Source organism: Ictalurus furcatus, chromosome 18 (assembly GCF_023375685.1).
Source record: "Ictalurus furcatus strain D&B chromosome 18, Billie_1.0, whole genome shotgun sequence".
Lineage (NCBI taxonomy): Eukaryota > Metazoa > Chordata > Actinopteri > Siluriformes > Ictaluridae > Ictalurus > Ictalurus furcatus.
In genome coordinates, this window is record NC_071272.1 from 8,362,577 (window position 1) to 8,384,232 (window position 21,656).

At 40.3% G+C, this 21,656-nt stretch overlaps 1 protein-coding gene across 7 annotated transcripts in view; it reads left to right on the forward strand.

Annotated features, from left to right (window-relative positions):
• Positions 1–20,374, forward strand: part of nedd4l (NEDD4 like E3 ubiquitin protein ligase) — a 64,706-nt gene extending 44,332 nt beyond the window's left edge. For 6 of the 7 annotated variants that reach the window (XM_053648121.1, XM_053648123.1, XM_053648124.1 and 3 more), the window contains 19 exons: positions 567–623; positions 1,231–1,332; positions 2,291–2,440; positions 5,041–5,238; positions 6,844–6,921; positions 7,125–7,179; positions 9,590–9,648; positions 10,162–10,227; positions 10,456–10,685; positions 11,404–11,525; positions 11,631–11,701; positions 12,773–12,868; positions 13,360–13,433; positions 13,808–13,868; positions 14,796–14,855; positions 14,931–15,038; positions 15,720–15,816; positions 16,615–16,687; positions 18,449–20,374. In XM_053648121.1, coding sequence (XP_053504096.1) covers positions 567–623; positions 1,231–1,332; positions 2,291–2,440; positions 5,041–5,238; positions 6,844–6,921; positions 7,125–7,179; positions 9,590–9,648; positions 10,162–10,227; positions 10,456–10,685; positions 11,404–11,525; positions 11,631–11,701; positions 12,773–12,868; positions 13,360–13,433; positions 13,808–13,868; positions 14,796–14,855; positions 14,931–15,038; positions 15,720–15,816; positions 16,615–16,687; positions 18,449–18,551 — 1,860 coding nt within the window. In that variant the 3' untranslated portion in view covers positions 18,552–20,374. The remainder of the gene's footprint in view (positions 1–566; positions 624–1,230; positions 1,333–2,290; positions 2,441–5,040; positions 5,239–6,843; positions 6,922–7,124; positions 7,180–9,589; positions 9,649–10,161; positions 10,228–10,455; positions 10,686–11,403; positions 11,526–11,630; positions 11,702–12,772; positions 12,869–13,359; positions 13,434–13,807; positions 13,869–14,795; positions 14,856–14,930; positions 15,039–15,719; positions 15,817–16,614; positions 16,688–18,448) is intronic. The other variant, XM_053648120.1, reaches the window with a different exon arrangement.
• The last annotated feature ends 1,282 nt before the right edge of the window (positions 20,375–21,656 follow it).

Genomic DNA, 21,656 nt, shown 5'->3' on the forward strand with positions numbered 1-21,656 from the left:
CGTCCCTTTAAATTCACTCTGTTCCCAAAAAATAACCTCCACCGTCCCTTTAAATTCACTTCTGTACTCAAAATAACCTCCACCGTCCCTTTAAATCCACTCTGTTCCCAAACAATAACCTCCACCGTCCCTTTAAATTCACTTCTGTACTCAAAATAACCTCCACCTTCCCTTTAAATCCACTCTGTTCCCAAAAAATAACCTCCACCATCCCTTTTAAATCCACTCTGTTCCCAAAAAATAACCTCCACCGTCCCTTTAAATTCACTGTGTTCACAAAGCTTCACTTTGTTGTGCTTCTACATTCTACTTTGATTTTTAAAATGTTCTCCACCACCCCTTTAAGTTCCCCTTTATATTCATTCCTACCCTAAAAATCACCTTTGATTACAAATATTTCCTTCACTCTTCTGATGTGAACATGTTTCCTGATCACTCCTACTCTTTCTTTCTCTCTCTCTCTCTCACACACACACACACACACACACATACACTCTCTCTCTCTCTTTTTCTCCTCCTTACCCATGATGCCTCTGTCGTGTAACTGAGCTGTTGTGTGTCAGCAGACGTCGCAGTCCAGACGAACCCGAGCCCAAACGGTCACAGGCCTAGAGCAGCCCATGGTAATACACTCTTCCTCCTCCTCCTTGTCCTCCTCTTCCTCGCTCTGTCACACACTCTTCTGGTTTCCTTTCATTTATTTTAATTTCATATATTAAGTTTTTCATTTCACGTTGGTTTTCGTGGTGATGTGTGTACTGGGGATTGTTTTACCATCATACCCGGTCTTCATGTTTTATGTTATTGATTTTTGTTTTTATTTTATTGGTGTGTGTGTGTGTGTGTGTGTGTGTGTGTGTGTATATAGCTTTTAGTCAGAATTCAGATTTTTTATTTAAACACTGTATCTAACCCAATCATCACCTTCACTCTCCGCTGCTTATTACGAACGTGAATCTGTAACGCAGGTGGCCAGGCAGCAGAGCCGTGTGTATTGTGTAACGTGTGTATTGTGTATGTATGTGTGTGTGTGTGTGTGTGTGTGTGTGTGTGTGTGTGTGTGTGTGTGTGTATCAGCTCATCATTTCCTCCTGATCTCAATCCGTGACAGATCAGCATCAGTGGCTCCTGAATCTCCAACATGGTTTAAACTGAGTGTTCATCTGTTTAAGTGTGTGTGTGTGTGTGTGTGTGTGTGTGTGTGTGTGTGTGTGTGTGTGTGTGTTTCAGTCCCTGCCTTCAGGTTGGGAGGAGAGAAAAGACACCAAGGGCCGAACTTATTACGTCAACCACAACAACCGGAGCACGACGTGGACACGCCCTATTCTCCAGGTACAGCAGACCGTCTGTCTGTGTGTCTGTCTGTGACTACATTTACATGGACAGCAGTAATCTAATTATTGACCTTGTTCTGAATAAGACAGTATAATATTCTGATAAAGGTGTTTACATGAGTTGCTTTTAGAATATTGCTTTCATGTTCCTGTTTTACGTGTTATAGAACATAGATCGATTAACGGTACACGTCATTACGTCCCAGCGCCACGCCGTCCGATGTTCCCTCCAAACATACAGTTGGTCTTCGTTATGGTACCGTATACAGTTTTGGGTGTTTTAATTGTTAACTTTACAAAAGCTTCAAGTGCAGTTAATTATTTGTCATGCTATACGTGCTAATATATGACTGCTTGAAGCCGTGGGCTGCGTCTGAAACCGCGTACTCCTGTGTGTGTATGTGTCCTGTCACACAATACGGTGAAAACTCTCACACGATGTTAATAGTGTGATTAAGGTGTGTACATGTATGTAATGCACATCGATAATGCGACTAAAACAGGAATACTCCACATGTCTTAATTCCATTTGTGTTTACTTCGAGTATGACTTTAGTCGGATTAAGGTCATCAATAATCTCTGTTTACATGCTAGTTTCTTAATCAGAGTATCATCTTAATTGGGTTAATATTGGATTATCGTTGCCCATGTAAACATACTGATTGTCTTTGTATCTGTCTGCCTCTTTGTCTGTGTGCCTCTGTATCTGTCTCTCTCTGTCTTTGTCTTTGTCTTTCTATCTTTCTGTGTGAGGGGCCCTGTCTGTGTTTTTCTGTCTGTCTCTCTGTCTGTGTATCCCGCAATTTGTGTCTCTGTGTGTCTGTGCGCCTGTCTATCTGTCTGTCTGTTAGAATATGTGATAGTGTAAATGAGAGTTTGTGTGGAGTAAATTATGAAAGTGTGTGTGTGTGCATGCATTGTTCCTGTTAACCCTCTCCTCATTTCCCTCTGCTAGCACACTGAGGATGGAGTGAGTTCTACTGCAGGAGCTGTAGGAGGTGCTGTAGCTACTACACCTTCATCCAGCGGCCATCTTAGTGAACCCCAAATACGCCGACCTCGTAGCCTTAGTTCCCCCACAGTCACCCTGTCCACTCCTCCAGAGGTGAGACTCATCCTTCCCTCCATCTGACCAGCCCTTACCGTCCCCGCTATCCATTTTCAATAGTTTATTTTTCTGTCCTTTAGTTTCCTGTCTTTTTATACTGACTCTCTGTTACTGTATTTCCTGGATTATTAATCACTCGGGATTATACAACTCTCCTGAATTCTCTTCTATCTGATCTGAAGGAACACCACAGAACACTTATTATTATTATTATTATTGTTATTATTATTAATATCAATAATAATTCACCATTTTACTTTTTATACTGGTGTAGGAGTGTTTCATAAAAATCTGTAAAGTGGCCGGAATAACAATCCATTAATAATCCAAAATAAACGATAATAAATACAAGTTCTGAGGAATAGTTCTTCTTCATCAGTTCATCATCATCAGTTCTTCAGCTGATTTAAATATAAAAGAATAAACTAACCGTTTCCCCAGTTCCTCTCTTTAAAGCAAAACATTGTATTTTCGAACGTTTTCGGGCCTCAAGGTTGCAACCTCGAGCATGATTACGAAACACTGTGTGTGATGAAATGATCTTTGCAGCTGTTGTGCATATCAGGTTTGATTCATCATCGCTGTGTGTGTGTGTGTTTGCATGCTAGTCAGCATGTGTGCGGTTTTTCCCTCTTCTTCTTGGCAGCAGTCTTTAACCGGCCGCTGTGTGAAACCTGTTCCTTGGAGTCAGTGCCACTCGGCCATTTGCCGCAAGCGAGCGCGTTCCAGGACCGCCGTCTCGTTCTTCACAGAAAGAGCCACGGTGTCTCTCCGTTTTCCTTCTTCATCGCTTCTAAAACGCTTACAGTGCATCCGGAAAGTATTCACAGCGCTTCACTTTTTCCGCATTTTGTTATGTTCCAGCCTTATTCCAAAATGGATTAAGTTCATTATTTTCCTCAAAATTCTACAAACAATACCCCATAATGACAACGTGAAAGAAGTTTGTTTGACATCTTTGCAAATTTATTAAAAATAAAAAACAAAAAAAGCACATGTACATAACTATTCACAGTCTTTGCCATGACACTCACAATTGAGCTCAGGTGCATCCTGTTTCCACTGATCATCCTTGAGATGTTTCTACAACTTGATTGGAGTCCACCTGTGGTAAATTCAGTTGATTGGACATGATTTGGAGAGGCACACACCTGTCTATATAAGGTCCCACAGTTAACAATGCATGTCAGAGCACAAACCAAGCCATGAAGTCCAAGGAATTGTCTGGAGACCTCCAAGACAGGATTGTGTCGAGGCACAGATCTGGGGAAGGGTACAGAAACATTTCTGCAGCACTGAAGGTCCCAGTGAGCACAGTGGCCTCCATCATCCGTAAATGGAAGAAGTTTGGAACCAGCAGGACTCTTCCTAGAGCTGACCGCCCGGCCAAACTGAACGATCGGGGGAGAAGGGCCTTACACAGGGTGGTGACCAAAAACCCGATGGATGGTCACTCTGACAGAGCTCCAACGTGTCCAACGAGGAGAAACTTCCAGAAGAACAACCATCTCTGCAGAACTCCATCAATCAGGCCTGTATGGTAGAGTGGCCAGAAGGAAGCCACTCCTCAGTAAAAGGCACATGACCGCCCGCCTGCAGTTTGGCAAAAGACACCTGAAGGACTCTCAGACCAAAGATTGAACAAAGATTGAACTCTTTGGCCTGAATGGCAAGCGTCATTTGTGAAGGAAACCAGGCACCAGTCATCACCTGGCCAATACCATCCCTACAGTGAAGCATGGTGGTAGCAGCATCATGCTGTGTGGATGTTTTTCAGCGGCAGGAACTGGTACACTAGTCAGGATCGAGGAAAAGATGAATGCAGCAATGTACAGAGACATCCTGATGAAAACCTGCTCCAGAGAGCTCTGAACCTCAGACTGGGGTGAAGGTTCATCTTCCAACAGGACAAAGACCCTAAGCACACAGCCAAGATAACAAAGGAGTGGCTACAGGACAACTCTGTGAATGTCCTTGAGTGGCCCAGCCAGAGCCCAGACTTGAACCCGATTGAACATCTCTGGAGAGATCTGAAAATGGCTGTGCACCAACGCTCCCCATCCAACCTGATGGAGCTTGAGAGGTCCTGCAAAGAAGAATGGGAGAAACTGCCCAAAAATAGGTGTGCCAAGCTTGTAGCATCATACTCAAAAAGACTTGAGGCTGTAATTGGTGCCTGTGAATATGAAGACTGTGAATACTTGTACATGTGCTTTTTTTTGGTTTTTATTTGTAATAAATTTGCAAAGATTTCAAACAAACTTCTTTGACGTTGTCATTATGGGGTATTGTTTGTAGAATTTTGAGGAAAATAATGAATTTAATCCATTTTGGAATAAGGCTGTAACATAACAAAATGTGGAAAAAGTGAAGCGCTGTGAATACTTTCCGGATGCACTGTATTTCACCTTCCCATCACTCTAATCGAACAGCACGCAACAACAAACAAGCGATCCTAAAGTTTGCCATTTTTAATGAACAAGGGTTTACAGTAACAGGAGGTGGAGCCATGTGAAGTGTAAGGTGGGGCAAGCGAGTTTCGTAGCGAGAACCCTACTCTTGAACTCTGGCTGATGATTTCTACTTCCTGTTTGCAGGGAGCCAATAGTGTGCCGCATCCTCGGGCGGTGAAGGACACACTCTCGAACCCGCAGTCGCCTCAGCCTTCGCCTTACAGCTCGCCCAAATCCCAACACAAGGTCACTCAGAGTTTCCTGCCCCCAGGGTGGGAGATGAGGATCGCCCCCAACGGACGGCCGTTTTTCATCGACCACAATAGCAGGACGACCACATGGGTGAGATGCGGGCACGCGCACACACACACACACACAAATAACAACAGACCACTTTTCCTCTGTGATCGTTCTGGTTTTTTACCCAGCTCACGGTTTGAAAGCCGGACTGTTATGTAATTAGATTCTGGAGCTCTGCATAGAATAGCGTAACCATGGCAACAACAAAAACATCCCCCATCACTGTCAAATCTGTTATTCACCTTAGACGGCTATCTTCTCAGAAACTGTACACACCGATAACATGCAGGGCGACTGATGTGTGATTTAATGGACAGTAGTTATCCTGCTCTTTTAAACAGCTTCATGGTTTGTGCTCTTGGTCGACTTCCTTCCTGGGTCACGCGCGCCGCTCCACTTCCTGTCCTGGGAAACCAAGACGGTTTTCAGCTCATTAATGTGGAATAAAAGCGAAATATTTCCAAAAATATGTACTGAGATATCTTGGTTTGGCATCATGGTGCTTCTTAAAGAACAAGCGAGAGAGAGAGAAAGTGTGTGTGTGTGTGTGTGTGTGTGTGTGTGTGTGTGTGTGTGTGTTTACCATGTTACACACACGGCCGTTGCTGGGTTTTTTCATTACTCAGTGTGTTGTTCAGGAGGTGATGTGCAGTGACGACGCCGTTCCCACGCTGATCAACCAGAAATACACACACACACACACACACACACACTGTGCTGGATACCTTCATCTTTAACTCACCCATGAAATCACACACACACACACACACACTAACTGAGTGTTAATAAGGTGTTTGTTTGTGATGACGGAATGAAAACTAGATCAGATATAGATGTTTATTTTCTCCTGCTGCTGGTTGGTGTCTTCACACTGATTTGCCTCGTCATTGTTTGTTTTGAATCACAGTATGACGTGTGTGTGTTTGTGCGAGCGTGTGTGTGTGTGTGTGTGTGTGTGTTTTGAGCTGCAGTCAGGATACTGATGACGTAAGGCCCTATGACATCTCTCACTTGTCTGTTATTCTACAGATGGAGGAGCCTCCTTGTTTCACGACTTCTCACACACGCGCACACAACTACACACACACACACACACACACACACACACACACACGCGCGCGCACACTTGAGGCAGATGGGTTGAAGACAGTCAGTGCGCCACCTGGTGTGCGTGCGTGCGTGCGTGCGTGTGTGTGTGTGCCTGCCTGCCTGCCTGCCTGCCTGCCTGCTCTTTTTTGTAATGAATAATTGCTGCATTTTGTGTCACTATTGTACAGTGTGTAAGGCTGCAGTATTGCACTCTGCACCACACACAAACACACACACACAAGCATTCCTCTGTTCAGGGGAGAAGCAGTGCATTATGGGGAACCAAGAGTGAATAGTCTCTTCTGTTTAATGAGAGTTAAAGGACTGACTGAGCTCATCTCTCTCTCTCTGTCTGTCTCTCTCTCTCTGTGTCTCTCTCTCTGTCTCTCTCTCTCTCTCTCTCTCTCTCTCTCTCTCTCTGTGTCTCTCTCTCTGTCTCTCTCTGTGTCTCTCTCTCTCTCTCTCTCTCTCTCTCTCTCTCTCTCTCTCTCTCTCTCTCTCTCTATGTCTGTCTGTCTCTCCCTAATTCTCTCTCTACTCCCACCCCCCACCCCTCAGGAGGATCCACGTTTAAAGTACCCCGTTCACATGAGGGTTAAAGGAGCGCTGGACCCCGGCGACCTCGGCCCACTTCCTGTGAGTCCATAAAGACAACCAGTGACCCACATTACCCACAATGCACTACTGCTCACTCAGAGACATTAACTTGCCTGTCTCACTTATTGCTGTCTGTCTGCCTGCAAAAAAAACTAAAGAGTGAATTAATGCCAAGATACGAGAGTCAATTCTGTGTATAAAGATGTGTGTATGCTCACCTATTCCTCTCTCTCTCCCCCAAGCCGGGATGGGAGGAGCGAGTCCACGCAGATGGAAGAACGTTCTACATCGACCACAGTAAGATCCCTGTTCCCTACACGCTGAGAAAATAATCCGTTTTGAAACACTGATATAAAATTATTCCTTCTAATCACAGGTATAACACACTGTGAATGTCGTGCTGTTAGAGGAAAATAAACACCAGGGTGGTGTGATGAAATGGCATTCCTGTTCTCACCCTGAAGCTGATAATGTTCCTCTAACAGCACGTCCCCGAGTGTTTTATTCCTCCCACACCGCAGCGACTCGCCAACGACAATGATCTGTAATTTATTAAAGAACAACACGTGATGCTTTTTATCCGTTTGTAGTTACGTTTTAATTATTCCGAAATAAATTAATTTGTGTTCTCAGCTATAAACTTTTCTCTCTCTAAAAGTTAATAACAACAACAAAAAAACGCAGAGCGTAAACTCTGTCCTGAAGATTCTCTGAAAATGTAAAGCTGTAAAGGGAAAAAAAAAGTAAGATGGGTTTTTATTTATGTATCTATTTATTTATTTATTTTTAAGTACGTTAAATAAAAATTGCTATCATTGCCAAATTGCTGTGGTATAAGAGAAATCAAACACTTTTTAGGATGGTAAATAATGGCCTTCAGGGTGGTAACAGCGACGCCGCTTCATCACGCAACCTCACTGTTGATTAGTTTTCCCGGGACAGCACCACGCCTGTTGTTTTCTTCATTATTAATCACAAAATAAAGCTGTCAAAGTCCACAAGGCCGCTAACGATAAACAAGTGACGCTTTAACGTCCTTTTGTAGAATTCACGCATTCACTGAGGAAAATATCGTTTCAATTATATTGGGTAAAAGCATTATTATTATTATTATTATTATTATTATTATTATTATTATTATTATTATTTTAGTCATTGTTTTTAGGATTTTAGGGGAATCCTATTATTATTATTATTATTATTGTTTTTAGGATTTTAGGGGAATCATTTTATTATTATTACTATTATTATTATTATTTTAGTCATTTTTAGGGGAATCCTTTTATTTTTATTATTATTATTATTATTATTTTAGTTGTGGTTTTTAGGGTTTTAGGGGGAAATGTCTCTCTCGGCGCTGTGTACCTGCAGCTCTTGTCTCGCTCCACACTTTCTGATCAACGGCAGTGTGTTATCTGATCCTTCAGGTCACATTACACCTGTTTGTTCCGCAACACTGCGGTGTCACCTGTGTATACACACACACACACACACACACCCCGCCTCTGATGGGATTAACAGGTACATGATTAAGCCCTGTTATTATTTCCTCGGGTATGAAACACTAACACAGTGATGTTTCCCCAAACAGCAGCGTTAGTGTTTGTGTTTGTGTGTGTGTGTGTGTGTGATGTAGAGTACACACTGTGTTGTGTAATTATTTAATAATCAACTTGTTTTGTTTTTTTGTTGATTTGTGTAATTTATTAAGCCATCTTTAAATGAAGTTCATTATAAGATTAGATCAGTGCTGGGGATCAGAATCTGAGAGAAATCGAATGTAAATATTTCGAAGAAATTAGACACTTGGTGTTGCTTTAAACGCCACAAACATCTCCAACAAATCTGACAGGCTATCATATCTGGGGTTAAAAAAAATTTTTTTTTTACCAAAACTGAATTATCATGAAGCAGCAACAAAACAAAAATAATGGCACCCCTCATACAGCACATTTTTGTTCCTACTCGAGTAAAGACAAAAATTCCATTTTTACGTTCAGTTCTACCTTAACGCCAGGCTTTTTTCCCTCAAATAATGTTTACAGTATGAAGTGCAATAAATAGGGGGCGCTATGCCATTATGATATCCCTTGCTGCCCTTTTGTAGATTATTTACATTTTTTTACTTTTTTTTTTCTTTTTGTTTTTCACTTCCACGCCATGCAGCTCTGGTGTTAATTCAATTCAATTCAATTCAATTTTATTTGTATAGCACTTTTTACAATAGACATTGTCTCAAAGCAGCTTTACAGAAATATCAACACGGTATACAGATATTAAAGGTGCGAATTTATCCCAACTGAGCAAGCCACTGAGTGGCGACGGTGGCAAGGGAAAAACTCCCTAAGATGTTTTAAGAGGAAGAAACCTTGAGAGGAACCCAACTCAGAAGGGAACCCATCCTCATCTGGGTAACAACAGATAATGTGAAAAAGTTCATTATTGACTTATATGAAGTCTGTATGGCCTTAGAAGCAGCCATAGTCCCAGCAGTCTGGCATTGGAGTAGATTAGAGCTCCATCCAGAGGCAGGACATCCGAAACGGATCAGGCAGGTCCGGAGGTTAAATGTTCTGAGAGTGAGCTGCGTGAGTGTTAGCACCGTTCTCGAGTACCGTTCGTTCCTGTTGGTACCAGAAATGCTGCAACTGGAACCTGTGGTACTTTAAACATGATTCTAAAGAGCTTCTCTCTGTTTTTCTGTCAGACACGAAGAACACACAGTGGGAAGACCCTCGACTACAGAGTCCCGCTATTACAGGACCGGTCCGTCTCTCTCTCACTCTCTCTGTTTGTCTGTTTTTTTTAATAGTCTCTCTCGCTTTCTCTCTCTCTCTCTCTCTCTCTCTCTGTCTGTGTATCCCTTTCTGTCTGTCTCTCTGTGTCTAGATTGGTCTCTCATTTTATTTTTCTTTCCATTTCTTTCTGTGTCTGCTTCTCTGTCTCTCTACCTTTATTTCGCTCTCTCTTTCTCACGCTCTCTCTCTCTCTCTCGCTCTCTCTATCTGTGTGTGTGTGTGTGTGTGTGTCTTTCTGTCTGTCTCTCTCTGTATTTTCCTATCTCTCTGTTTCTCTTGCTGTTTTTCTCTGTCTCTATATTTATACTCTGTCTGTCTGCCTGAGTATCCCTTTATTTCTTTGTGTCTGTCTCTCTCTCTGTGTTTTGATTGGTCTCTCATTTTATTTTTCTGTTTCTGTGTCTCTCTCTTTTGGTCTCTCTCTCTCTCTGTCTGTCTCTCTCCCTCTCTCACACTGAGTGTGTGCATGTGTCTTCCTCAGGCCGTGCCATACTCGCGAGAGTTTAAACAGAAGTATGATTACTTCAGGAAGAAGTTAAAGAAGCCAGTAAGATTCAACACAAATTCTCCAAATCCATCATTAATAATATTTAATTCTAAAGTTTTATAAACTTCAGATGGAATTTTTAATTGGATGTTTATTCAGAAAACTAAACATTGCAACGCTGTGTGTGTGCGCGTGCGTGCGCGTGCGTGCGCGTGCGTGCGTGCGTGTGTGTGTGTCTGTGTGTGTGTGTGTGTGTGTGTGTGTGTGTGTGTGTGTTTTTCCCCCCAGGCGGACATTCCTAACCGTTTTGAGATGAAGCTGCACAGAGGCAGTATATTCGAGGAGTCCTACAGGCGGATCATGTCTCTGAAGAGGCCGGACGTTCTGAAGTCCCGCCTCTGGATCGAGTTTGAGTCGGAGAAAGGGCTGGACTATGGGGGCGTGGCCAGGGAGTGGTTCTTCCTTATATCTAAGGAGATGTTCAACCCTTATTATGGGCTGTTTGAGTACTCTGCCACGTGAGTGTCAAAGCCATTCATTCATTCATTCATTCGTCTCGTGCTATTTTTATTCCTTCTGATACTGAAGCAGCTGCAGAATCTCCCAGTCTTCTCTGTGCTATATTTATACACGTGTGTGTGTGTGTGTGTGTCTGTGTTTGTCGAGGTAGGAATAAAATGGGAAGGAAGGAATAAAAAGGGGGAGAGGAACAATAAAGTATAACACACAATAATCAGAGATACTGATTATTTATGACAAATAAAGTGAGCTGCCTATTATTAATAATAATAAAAATAAAATACAAATACCTGTATTTATAAATCACCTTATAGATTTAAAATGTTTTGCAGTGTTTTGAGGCATTTGTGTATTGAATTAAAGCGGCGGTATGTAATTTCTCCCCTTAGTGGCAGTAATTTGAATTGTAATGAAAATTGAGGTGAAAACGCTGATAACCTCACACCGTCTCGGTTGTGTTCCAGCTGTGGGCGGAGCTAATTTCAAGGCCAGAAAAAAACAGATCTTAACATAAGCCTGAATGAAACATATAGCAAGATCCAGTGCATAGAAATATTTTGCCGTGATTTTTAGACTTTCTAAGGAACACTTAAATCATATTACTGTTTAAGATACTTTACAGTACATTTTGCGGACCGCGCTTTAAAGTGGGTTTTTGGGGGGGGGGGGCTAATGTGACCTGTTTAACCACGTTGTGTTTGTGGTGTTTGTGTGCAGAGATAACTACACGCTCCAGATTAATTCAAACTCAGGGTTGTGTAACGAGGATCATCTCTCGTACTTCAAGTTCATCGGGCGAGTGGCGGGCATGGCGGTGTATCACGGCAAGCTGCTGGACGGTACGGTACCATCAGAGATGGTTATAATGTTATTGATGCACAATACCATCTTAGAATCTGCCCTCAGGAACGCTAATTATGCTGTCGGTGTGTTTCGTCTTGCAGGTTTCTTCATCCGACCTTTTTATAAGATGATGCTGGGAAAACCCATCACATTGAATGACATGGAGTCAGTGGTACGTTCCTCCCCTCCCATTTCAACCATTTTTGCTCTTTAAAGGTCCGATAGAAATTTTATATTGTTTACTACTACAAATAACCTGAATAAATACGTATAACACGATAAAAAAATGAATGATTTAAGCAGTGGCCTTGACGAGTGTAGTATGTGGCTGAGGAAACCCGTTTGGAAAACTGGCTTATGGTCCGGAACGCTTGTTTCCATGTGTGTGTTTGCACAGGCCTCCAGTCAGTCGTTTTATAGACACGCCCCAATGCCTTTTCACTCCGCCCACATCTCAGTCTGAAATCGCCAAGCGCCCAGCACAGGCAGATAATTCTCCGGTGGGCGGGGGGTACAAGTAAAACAGGAATAAACATCGGCAGACGGAGTAGAAACAATATAAACACTTAATTTTACCAAATATCACAAATCACAAGTGTTTTCATTTTTGTATCCTGATATAAAATGTATTTACCTTTAAAAAGTAAATACATACTTTAAAATATGCACAAGATTATTCACACAGTAAACAGAATAATAGTTATTTTTCGCTGCACAAATTCTTCCACATGCTAGCGTTTTTATTCTCTGCGGCACCGACAGAAATTTTTCAATAAATTCCAAATAAATCTCAAATTAAAAGATTCTTTGATGTCAATCAGAGCTAAAATTTTAAAGCTCTAGAAATGAGTGGAATCTACTAAGCCCAGTTGAAGAAGAAGGAAGGATTGAAATAAGGAAGGAAATAAATAAGGAAAGAAGGAATAAAAGAAGCAAAGGAATAAGGAAGGAAAGAAAGAATTAAGGAAAGAAATAAAGAATGAAGGAAGGAAAGAAAGAAAGAAGGAAGGAAAGATAAAGAAGGAAAGAATGAAGGAAGGAAGGAAAGATAAAGAAAGAAATAAAGAAGGAAGGAAGGAAAGAAAGATAAAGAAGGAAAGAAATAAGGAAGGAAATAGATAGATAAATCCATTCTTTCAGGTTCATGCAACTGCCCTTCAGTTTTATGAGATCATCAAAGCAGATTTTGTTCCTGGCTGTTAGTGTTTATTGTGTGCGTGTGCGTGTGTGTGTGTGTGTGTAGGACAGTGAATACTACAACTCACTGAAGTGGATTTTGGAGAACGACCCGACGGAGCTCGACCTGCGCTTCTGTATCGATGAGGACAACTTCGGGCAGGTACCAAACCTTCACTTCCTCAGTGTGTTTTTAAAATAATTTCTTCCCCTTCAAACCCCAAACACTGGGCGTACTCGTACCTCACACTGTAGCACTCTACACTCGTACCCTTTACTCTAATCCCTCCATCACAGGGGAAGAAACTAAAAAAAAAAGAAAAGGAGCGTTAAGAAGTCTACATTATATTGATACCCATTATATTGATTTGCATATGGAACCTGATTGGCTGTTATATTTGATGACACAATAACATGTGACTGTCACGTGTAAAACATGACAGAACAACAAACTCAGATAAGATTTATAGAGTACTGTTTTTTTAAAACCTTTTCCGTCTTCATTTTCACACTTGAAAGAACTACGGACATTTTATAACGTTTACTGTGACTGTAAAAGTATTGTGTTTATGAAGACGCTGAAATAAACTAAATTGGTGAGAATCAAACCTGGTCATGTGATTGATTGATTGATGGATTGGACTCTCCCCATAGACATACCAAGTGGATCTGAAGCCGAGCGGGTCTGATCTGGTCGTCACCAACGACAACAAGAAGGAGTATATCGAGTAAGTCATGTCCGGTCTCAGAGCTGGTTCTAAAGATTTCATCTGTGCACATGGAAAGCTGAATAAAAATATGGCCATGTCTGAGGTGTGATCATCAGGATGGGATTATGATGATGTCACACACATTTTTACATTCCATTGAATGTGTGGTTTTCATTTTAAATAAAAAAAATTGTGTTTAAATTTAACAAACCTCTCATGTACAAAGTTAATTACATTTCTGTACTTCTAGGTAATCTTACTACATAAACTTCTCTCTCTCTGTCTCTCTCCCTCTCTCTCTGTCTCTCTCTGTCTGTCTGTCTCACTCTCTCTGTCTGTCTCTCTCTCTCGCTCTCTGTCTGTCTGTCTCATTCTCTGTCTCTCTCTCTCAGTTTGGTGATACAGTGGCGGTTTGTGAACAGGGTACAGAAACAGATGAACGCCTTTATGGAGGTAATGAACATCACTGCTCTCTGCACCACCAAATCTCACCACTAGGTGTCAGTGTGTGTTTAATAATCCTGCCCTGGCAGTCCAGACATGTTTTTGTGATTTGTTGCGGCCAAAATTCATTGATTATTAGTTATTTTTTTATCCAGTTGATGAAGTTTTTTTTTATTTTTATATTTGTGATGAGTTTTTTGTGCTTTTCTGTGGAAAACTTGCGCAGAATCGCAATCGCACAATACTTTCGCGCGCTTTCTCGCAGTGATGTTTGTAGGTAAACGAGACCTTTTAGCTGTACTCGCGTTCGACGCACGTGGATCAAAGAGGGCTTTAGCTGAACGCACGTCATGATGACGTCACATGACACGTCTCGGCCCGAATCTACGGAAACCTGTGGTAATTTAGAAAAATTGCAAGCTCCTCCGAATGTTATGGAGTTCGCTTGATTTTTGTTTCATTGTATTTCTCTCTTTTTTTTTTTTGTTCATTTCTGTGATCACAAAATCGTGAAATCTTGAGGGACTGCCCTGTGCTGCAGTTCTGTTTCAAAGCCGCCCCTCGAACACTTTCCCTCCCAGTGTAGGAGTTTGTAAAAAGGAAGTATGGGTGAGATAGAAAGAAATGGAAATAAATAAATAAAAATGAATAAAAGCAAATGAAAAAGAAAGAAAGAAATGTAAATAAAAGGGGGGACAAAAACTAAAGACAAAAAATATAGTCAGAGAGCAAAGAAATAAATGAAAGAAAAATACACAAAGAAGGAGAGAAACGAAAAAGACATAATAGAGGAAAGAAATAAAGAAAGAAATGGCAAAAAAAGGAAAAGAAAAATTGACTGAAATAAGCAGAGAGAGAAAGAGGGAGAGAGAGAAAGGGAATAAAAGAAAAAAATTCTGATTGGGATCTGATGTTGGGTTTTTTTTTATCTTGCAGGGATTCACAGAACTGATTCTCATCGACTTAATTAAGATCTTCGATGAGAACGAGTTGGAGGTAATCTCACACACACGCACACACACACTAACATACCAGTGTGTAATATATTAAAGGTGTTGTGTTGTTGTGTAGTTGCTGATGTGTGGTCTGGGTGATGTGGACGTTAATGACTGGAGACAACACACCGTGTATAAAAACGGCTACTGTCCAAATCACCCCGTCATCCAGTGGTTCTGGAAGGTATGTTGTGTGTGTGTGTGTGTGTGTGTGTGTGTGTGTGTGTGTTTCTCTGATGATCAAAGTATTTTTGATGTGTTCATGTCTTGTGTTTGCTCTGATGAAAGAACCACATCAGAACCTGCTTATCAATGCACAGACACACACTCTCTCTCCAGCTATCGTTATCTTATTATCTAAAATAACCTCACTACTGGGTAACGACACGGATTCCAGAGCGAGGATAAATCAGACGTTATTTACTACCTTTCCACTACATTAGCCGAAATAACTAAATAAATAAATGAAACTCCATCACACCTGAATCCATTTTCCTGATTGATTAGATTAGATTGACTCTCTCACAGTCTCACTTCCTCTCTCTCTCTGCCCTGATCAGTCGCAATGTACTTCTTTCATGACTAAATCTCTGGCTTATTATAAAGTGTTTTTTCTTTCTTTCTCTTTTTTTTGACTCAATAATCATGTTTTCACAAGCTACACACTAGTTTTAAACATTGGTAATATTTTTTTACGTTAAAACAGCTGTAGTGATCGGATTATTACTGATTATTACTAAAATGACCGATTTACTGTCAATTACTGACAGTTCTTGATTTAATTATCAATTTCTCCAACTTAAATAAACAGGTGAAACAGTCACATGCATATATATTCTTCTATAAACTCTGTGTGTGTGTGAAGGCCGTGTTGTTGATGGACGCTGAGAAGAGGATTCGGCTGCTGCAGTTCGTCACAGGAACGTCTAGAGTTCCTATGAATGGCTTTGCTGAGCTCTATGGTGAGATCTCACACACACACACACGTATACATCAAACACTGCTGTGTTTCAAAAACAGAATTATTTGACAGTTAATTGATGTAGAATGTAAGGAACTCTGTATGCCAGTATTTCTTGTATTAAAATAGAAGATTATTCAATTATCAAGTACAAAAATATAATTATAAGAATAAAAGATGCAAAAAAATTTGTAATTTCAGTCACTTGGTCTGTTCTCTCGCAGAGCAAAAAAAAACAAACTTAAAACTAGTTCGAAATAATTAGTACTTTGAGCTTTGGTCTCGTGTACCTTCTTGGACTGTACCACCTGTGTAGGGTTTGGGGGTGACGAGGAAATAAGTATAACGTTCTATGAAATAAACTGCAGTGCCAGGCAATACTCACGGCTCACGTGAGGTACCTTAAGATACCTTAATTCCTTAAAACATACTTAAACGATTTAAGATTTATGATCCTCAAAAAACCTTTGAACTTTCAGAGTCACTGTGTTCTATCTATCATATTAACCCTCTTAGACTAATGGTACATTCCAAAACCCTAGATAACCTCAGATCAAACACTGAGAAATGGGAGCATGAGGGACAAATATTGACTTAACAGTATCTGTGTTTTGCCTGAAGTGCCGGGGGAAAAAGGGCGAAATGAAGAAAATGTTCATTTAATGTTTTAATTTAGGAAATCAAATCTTATATGGCAGAGAAAATATTTTTTAAATGTTCATCTCCATGCTATGTATGTGTGTTTTTATGCTGAGCCCTTGTGTGTGTGTGTGTGTGTGTGTGTGTGTGTGTGTTCCAGGTTCGAACGGGCCGCAGTTGTTTACCATCGAGCAGTGGGGGACCCCAGACAAACTCCCCCGTGCACACACATGGTACAGTCCACTTTCCCTAATACATATAGGTTGGAATTTACCAAGACTCTGCTACCACAGGGGGTTCACTGCATTTTGGCATATGTTGGATAAATGATCTCTCTTTTTTTAACCTGCTGTGTTCATGATGAAATGTAATACATTTTCAAGTAAAATGAACATGCGCTGTTATGGTTCCATTTTTCATTGCGAAATAAAATTTGGGAAATGTATAACGTGATGTAAGATGTCTATTCTCCAACCTTTTTCTGTTTTCATGAAAGACTTGATTTTAAAAAAGGGGATCAAGATATGCACAAAGTAAATTTTGTGGGTTTAAAATATTCTTAACTGAAACGTTATTCATCCGCAGACTCCCATCTTTAAAATCACACTCTTGCTGTTGTTAAATCCGTATTAGAAGTGAATCAGGCGCTAGTGCTGATCTATAATCTCTCCTTGCTGCAAGCTACAGAGTAATTGTGGGTCGTTTAATGAATCTAAAAGTGAGGAAAACCGAGCGAAGGAGAAAGACGAGAGTGTATATACGGTCCCCTCCGAAAGTATTGGAACAGCAGGGCCAATTCCTTCTATACATTGAAGACATTTGGGTTTGAGATCGAAAAATGAATACGAGATGATGGATCAGATTTTCAGCTTTCATCTCCTCATATTTACATCTAGACATGTTAAACAACTTAAAAAGTGGCTCTTTTTGTTTGAACCCACCCATATTTGAAGTGATATTGGAACATGTGACTGACAGGTGTTTCTTGCTGCCCAGGTGTGACCTGTTAAATTGACTGTTTAAAGATTTAATAGTTCTGAATGTCTACTCTTGGTCTAAACCCAGGGTTTCACTTGTGAAGACTACATTTGTTGTTAAAAAGGATAAACCAACATGAAGATCAGAGAACTGTCTATGGGAGAAAAGCGAGCCATTTTGAAGCTGAGAAAAGAGGGAAAATCTATCAGAGGCATTGCACAAACATTGGGCATATCCAATACAGCAATTTGAAATGTCCTGAAAAAGAAAGAAACCACTGATGTACTGAGCAACCAGACGTGGAATGGGTCAGCCAAGGAAAACAACAGCAGCTGATGACAGAAACATTGTGAAAGCTGTGAAGAAAAACCCAAAAACAACAGTCAGTGACATCCAGATCGGAATTCATAAATAAATACAGAGATGAGCCACAAAAGATCTGGAACCAAGATGAACCGCTACCAAAGTGATGGAAAGGCCAAAGTGTGGAGAAAGAAAAGATCTGCTCATGATCCAAACCATATAGGTCATCTGTGAAACATGGTGGAAGTATCATGGCTGACCCTGTGCTCTGTATCATGGCTGACCCTGCGGTCTGACTCCAACTTCCTAACATGCTGGGATATGCGAAGAAAAAGAATTTCACTGTGCTGTAATGTATACATGACCAATAAAGACTCATTATCATCTTTTGATCTCAAACCCAAATGTCTTTTGTGTAGAGCACAAACTAATGAATTAGGCTTGCCATTCCAATAGTTTCAGAGGGGACTGTATGTATACTTTCTTCTCATATTAAAAATGAAAAACAAATGAACGCAGCGTACACAGACATCTTTACGTGCTGTTTTTGCGTATAAATATGATTGAAGTGGTTCAGTGGGGTTCTTATAGCAGTTATTTATTTAGCTATTACATTTACTTTGGCGTTGTTGTTGTTGTTGTTGTTATTATTATTATTATTATTATTATTATTATTATTATTTTTATTATTAAATATTGTGTCTTGTGCGCAGTTTTAACCGTTTGGATCTGCCAGCTTATGAGACGTTCGATGATCTGAGGGAGAAGCTGCTGATGGCTGTGGAGAACGCACAGGGCTTCGAGGGAGTCGACTAGAGATACACACACACACACACACACACACACACACACACAGTCGAATCTGAGGCCCGGAGCCTTTTATCAGTTTTGTGTGTGTGTGCACATTGAGACTGAACTGAGACTTTACGCTACACTACAGCACAGTCCTTTAACTCTCTATCTCTCTCTCTCTCACTCTCCCTATCTCGTTCCCTCGCTCTCTCACTCTTTCTCTCTGGGGTGCTTTTACTCATCTCTCTTTTCAGTCTTTATTTCTCTTTAACTCTCCTGTCTTTTTCAATCCCTCAATCTTTCTTGCTCTCAGACAATTGACGACCCCCCCCCCCCCCCCCTCCATCTACACCGGTTCACAAAGGATTATGAGTAGTGAAGGTGCAGTAATCGGTAAACCCACATCAGGTCTTATAAACACCAGATTACCTTAGACGAAGAAGAGCGACGAAGAGCCACTCCTCCTCTTCCTCCTCCTCTTCTTTCTCACATCTACTTCGCTCTTCTCTTCTTCCACGCTGGGGATATTTTTTTAAATCTTTCTTTTCTTTTCTTTTCAAAACACGGAAGTAATCATCATTTTTAGATTTTTATCAGTTATTATCCGGATGATCTTATCACGTTGGCGTTTGTATCGATAATGTACGTGGTTTACAATTTTAGGTTAAAAAAAAACAAAAAAAAAACAAATAAAGAGATGAATGAATACTGCATGGTGAGCTGGCCGGGCTGTAATGGGATTACGGCCGACTCCCTGATCAGTGTGTTAGTGCTGAGGAAACTGGCATGAACATGCGTGTATGTCGTGTTATGGATATGATTACGTAGTAATTAATGCTGTTTTCCTGCTCCCCTGGAACTGCCGGGGAAAACTGAGACGCCGTGTAAACGACGCTTTTCTTCACAAGTGTATTATTAATATTCTTACAATTATTATGCTGTTTGTAAATTTTTTTGAGGTTTGAGGAAGAAAAAAAACAAGCAAACAAACGTTTAACTGAGTCACTGTATGTATTAAAGCTTCTGTAAGTATTAACAGCATGAATGAAGATGTGAACGTTCTGACTGCTGCAGATTTTTAGTACTGAAACTCCTCGTTCTGTCACGTTTCTTTTTATCCCCCCCAACCCCCCCCCTTTTTATTATTTATGTCCATTCTAACATCACTAAAAGCTGTAAGGGCACTTTATCAGTCACTCGCGAGCCTTGTGGGTCGACTTTTTTTTTTCTCTTTTATTAATATTAACTTGAATGTGACTTTGCTATAATATCAATGATATCTTTTCTGTTTCGAGCACACAAACGACACGGTGCAATACTCTCGTCTGCTTTCTGACGCTCACCCCGGCCTCGCAAACATCTGATCCGGGGTCAGTTTCGCCCCCAAAGTCGTAATGACATGGATCAGGACTGTAAAAAAGGGTCATTGTGGAGCAGGTTCTCTGAATCAGTTTCTTGGAATTCGATTCTCTGGTTTAGATTCTCTGAATCAATTTTTCGGAATCAGATTCTCTGAATTAGATTCTCTGAATTACATTCTCTGAATCAGATTCTTTGAATCAATTTTTCTGAATTAGATTCTCTGAATCAATTTCTCTGAAATAGATTCTCTGAATCACTTTATCTGAGCCTTTTATTTCTCTTACTTGGTTTCTACGCTTTCTCTTTTCTGCCGGTCACAGCGTGGCTCAGCCGATTTTTCTGATCTACTCTGATGTTATTGTTATCTTTCTTTCTTTTCTCTCTGTCTCTTTTGTAGAGCCTGTTGTTTTTGTATCGATGGGGAATGTTCACCCTTGCAATTCGTATAACTTGGTTCAAATTAAAACTGAGGAATGAAACTCTTATGTTCCTGTCTGGATTTTTTTTTCATTTACTGTGTAACATACATATCCGTTTTGTAGGATCATTACTGAGTATAATTAATCTGTGTACGGTGTGTCAAACGTAAACTCCTCTGTCCTGACGATGTCGGAAAACACTGGAGACTCCTTCCATGAACGTTAAATAAACAAATATTTGCTTCACAGAAAACTTCACCGGAGCAAACTCCAGTCCATATTATTGATTTAAGTGTGTGCAGATTTCTAACTCGTCTGGCAGGAAGATTGAAATAGTGGTGTAATTCCTTTTCAGTAATCGATACTGTATTAGAAACTCAGGCTACAAACTACCAAGTAATGTTTGATTTCCATGTTAAACAGCAGGTCAGAGGGGGAGTCAAGAGCTGAGTCTGTCCTGCTTTACTTACACACACACACAGAAATTGTATTGAATTCCATGAAATGGATCTTAGATTAAACTTGGATTAAAATTTTTAACTTTGTTTTATTTTGGAAATAATTAGCAGTTTGGCCAGCTGGGGAATTTTTAATAATAGATATAATAGATCAAAAATTTGCCATTTAGCTCTTTTAAAAAATATATACTTTATTTTATTTTTTTAAAACTATTTTCCAGGATCGAGTCTAAGACGACACACATTTATGCTCATTGGTGTAATATAATAATATAAAAGTAATATAAAAATAATAATCACATTTCTTTGCTGCATTTTGCTCTTAAATGAGTAACGGTTCAGTTTTTTAATGTAGAATTAGCAAATAAAATTAAAATCAAAACATGGTTGTCTAGCGTCCATGCTAAGAGCATGAAGGACATTCTAATAATATCCGAAATATTTTTAAATGTTTTTATAAATTGATCATTTACTTGTGTAACAGGGTTGTGTGTTCAAAGTGACTTCGTCAGGCAACATCACGATATCACAGAAAGAACATAAAGGAAAAAGAATTTAATGAGAGAACTTTAGTGTTTTAGCTTTATAGCTGTAACCGATGGTGTAAATGTAGTTTAGGTCCGGTCGTGTCAGGTTGAGTCGTGCTTTTACTCCACAGTCGACAGATCAGCCCCGAGCAGGTCAGAGGTCACGTCAGTCGCGTGGGTGTATGATAACGACATGACAGTTTTGGCCTTGTGGAGATTTTGGGGTTGGTTTTTTTATGTGAGGTTGAGGGGTGTGTGTGTGTGTGTGTGTGTGTGTGTGTGTGTGTGTGTGTACCCTGACTGAGTAATAAATCCATTCATCCTTTTTTTTTTTTTTTTTTTTTTTTTTTTTTTAAATAAAAA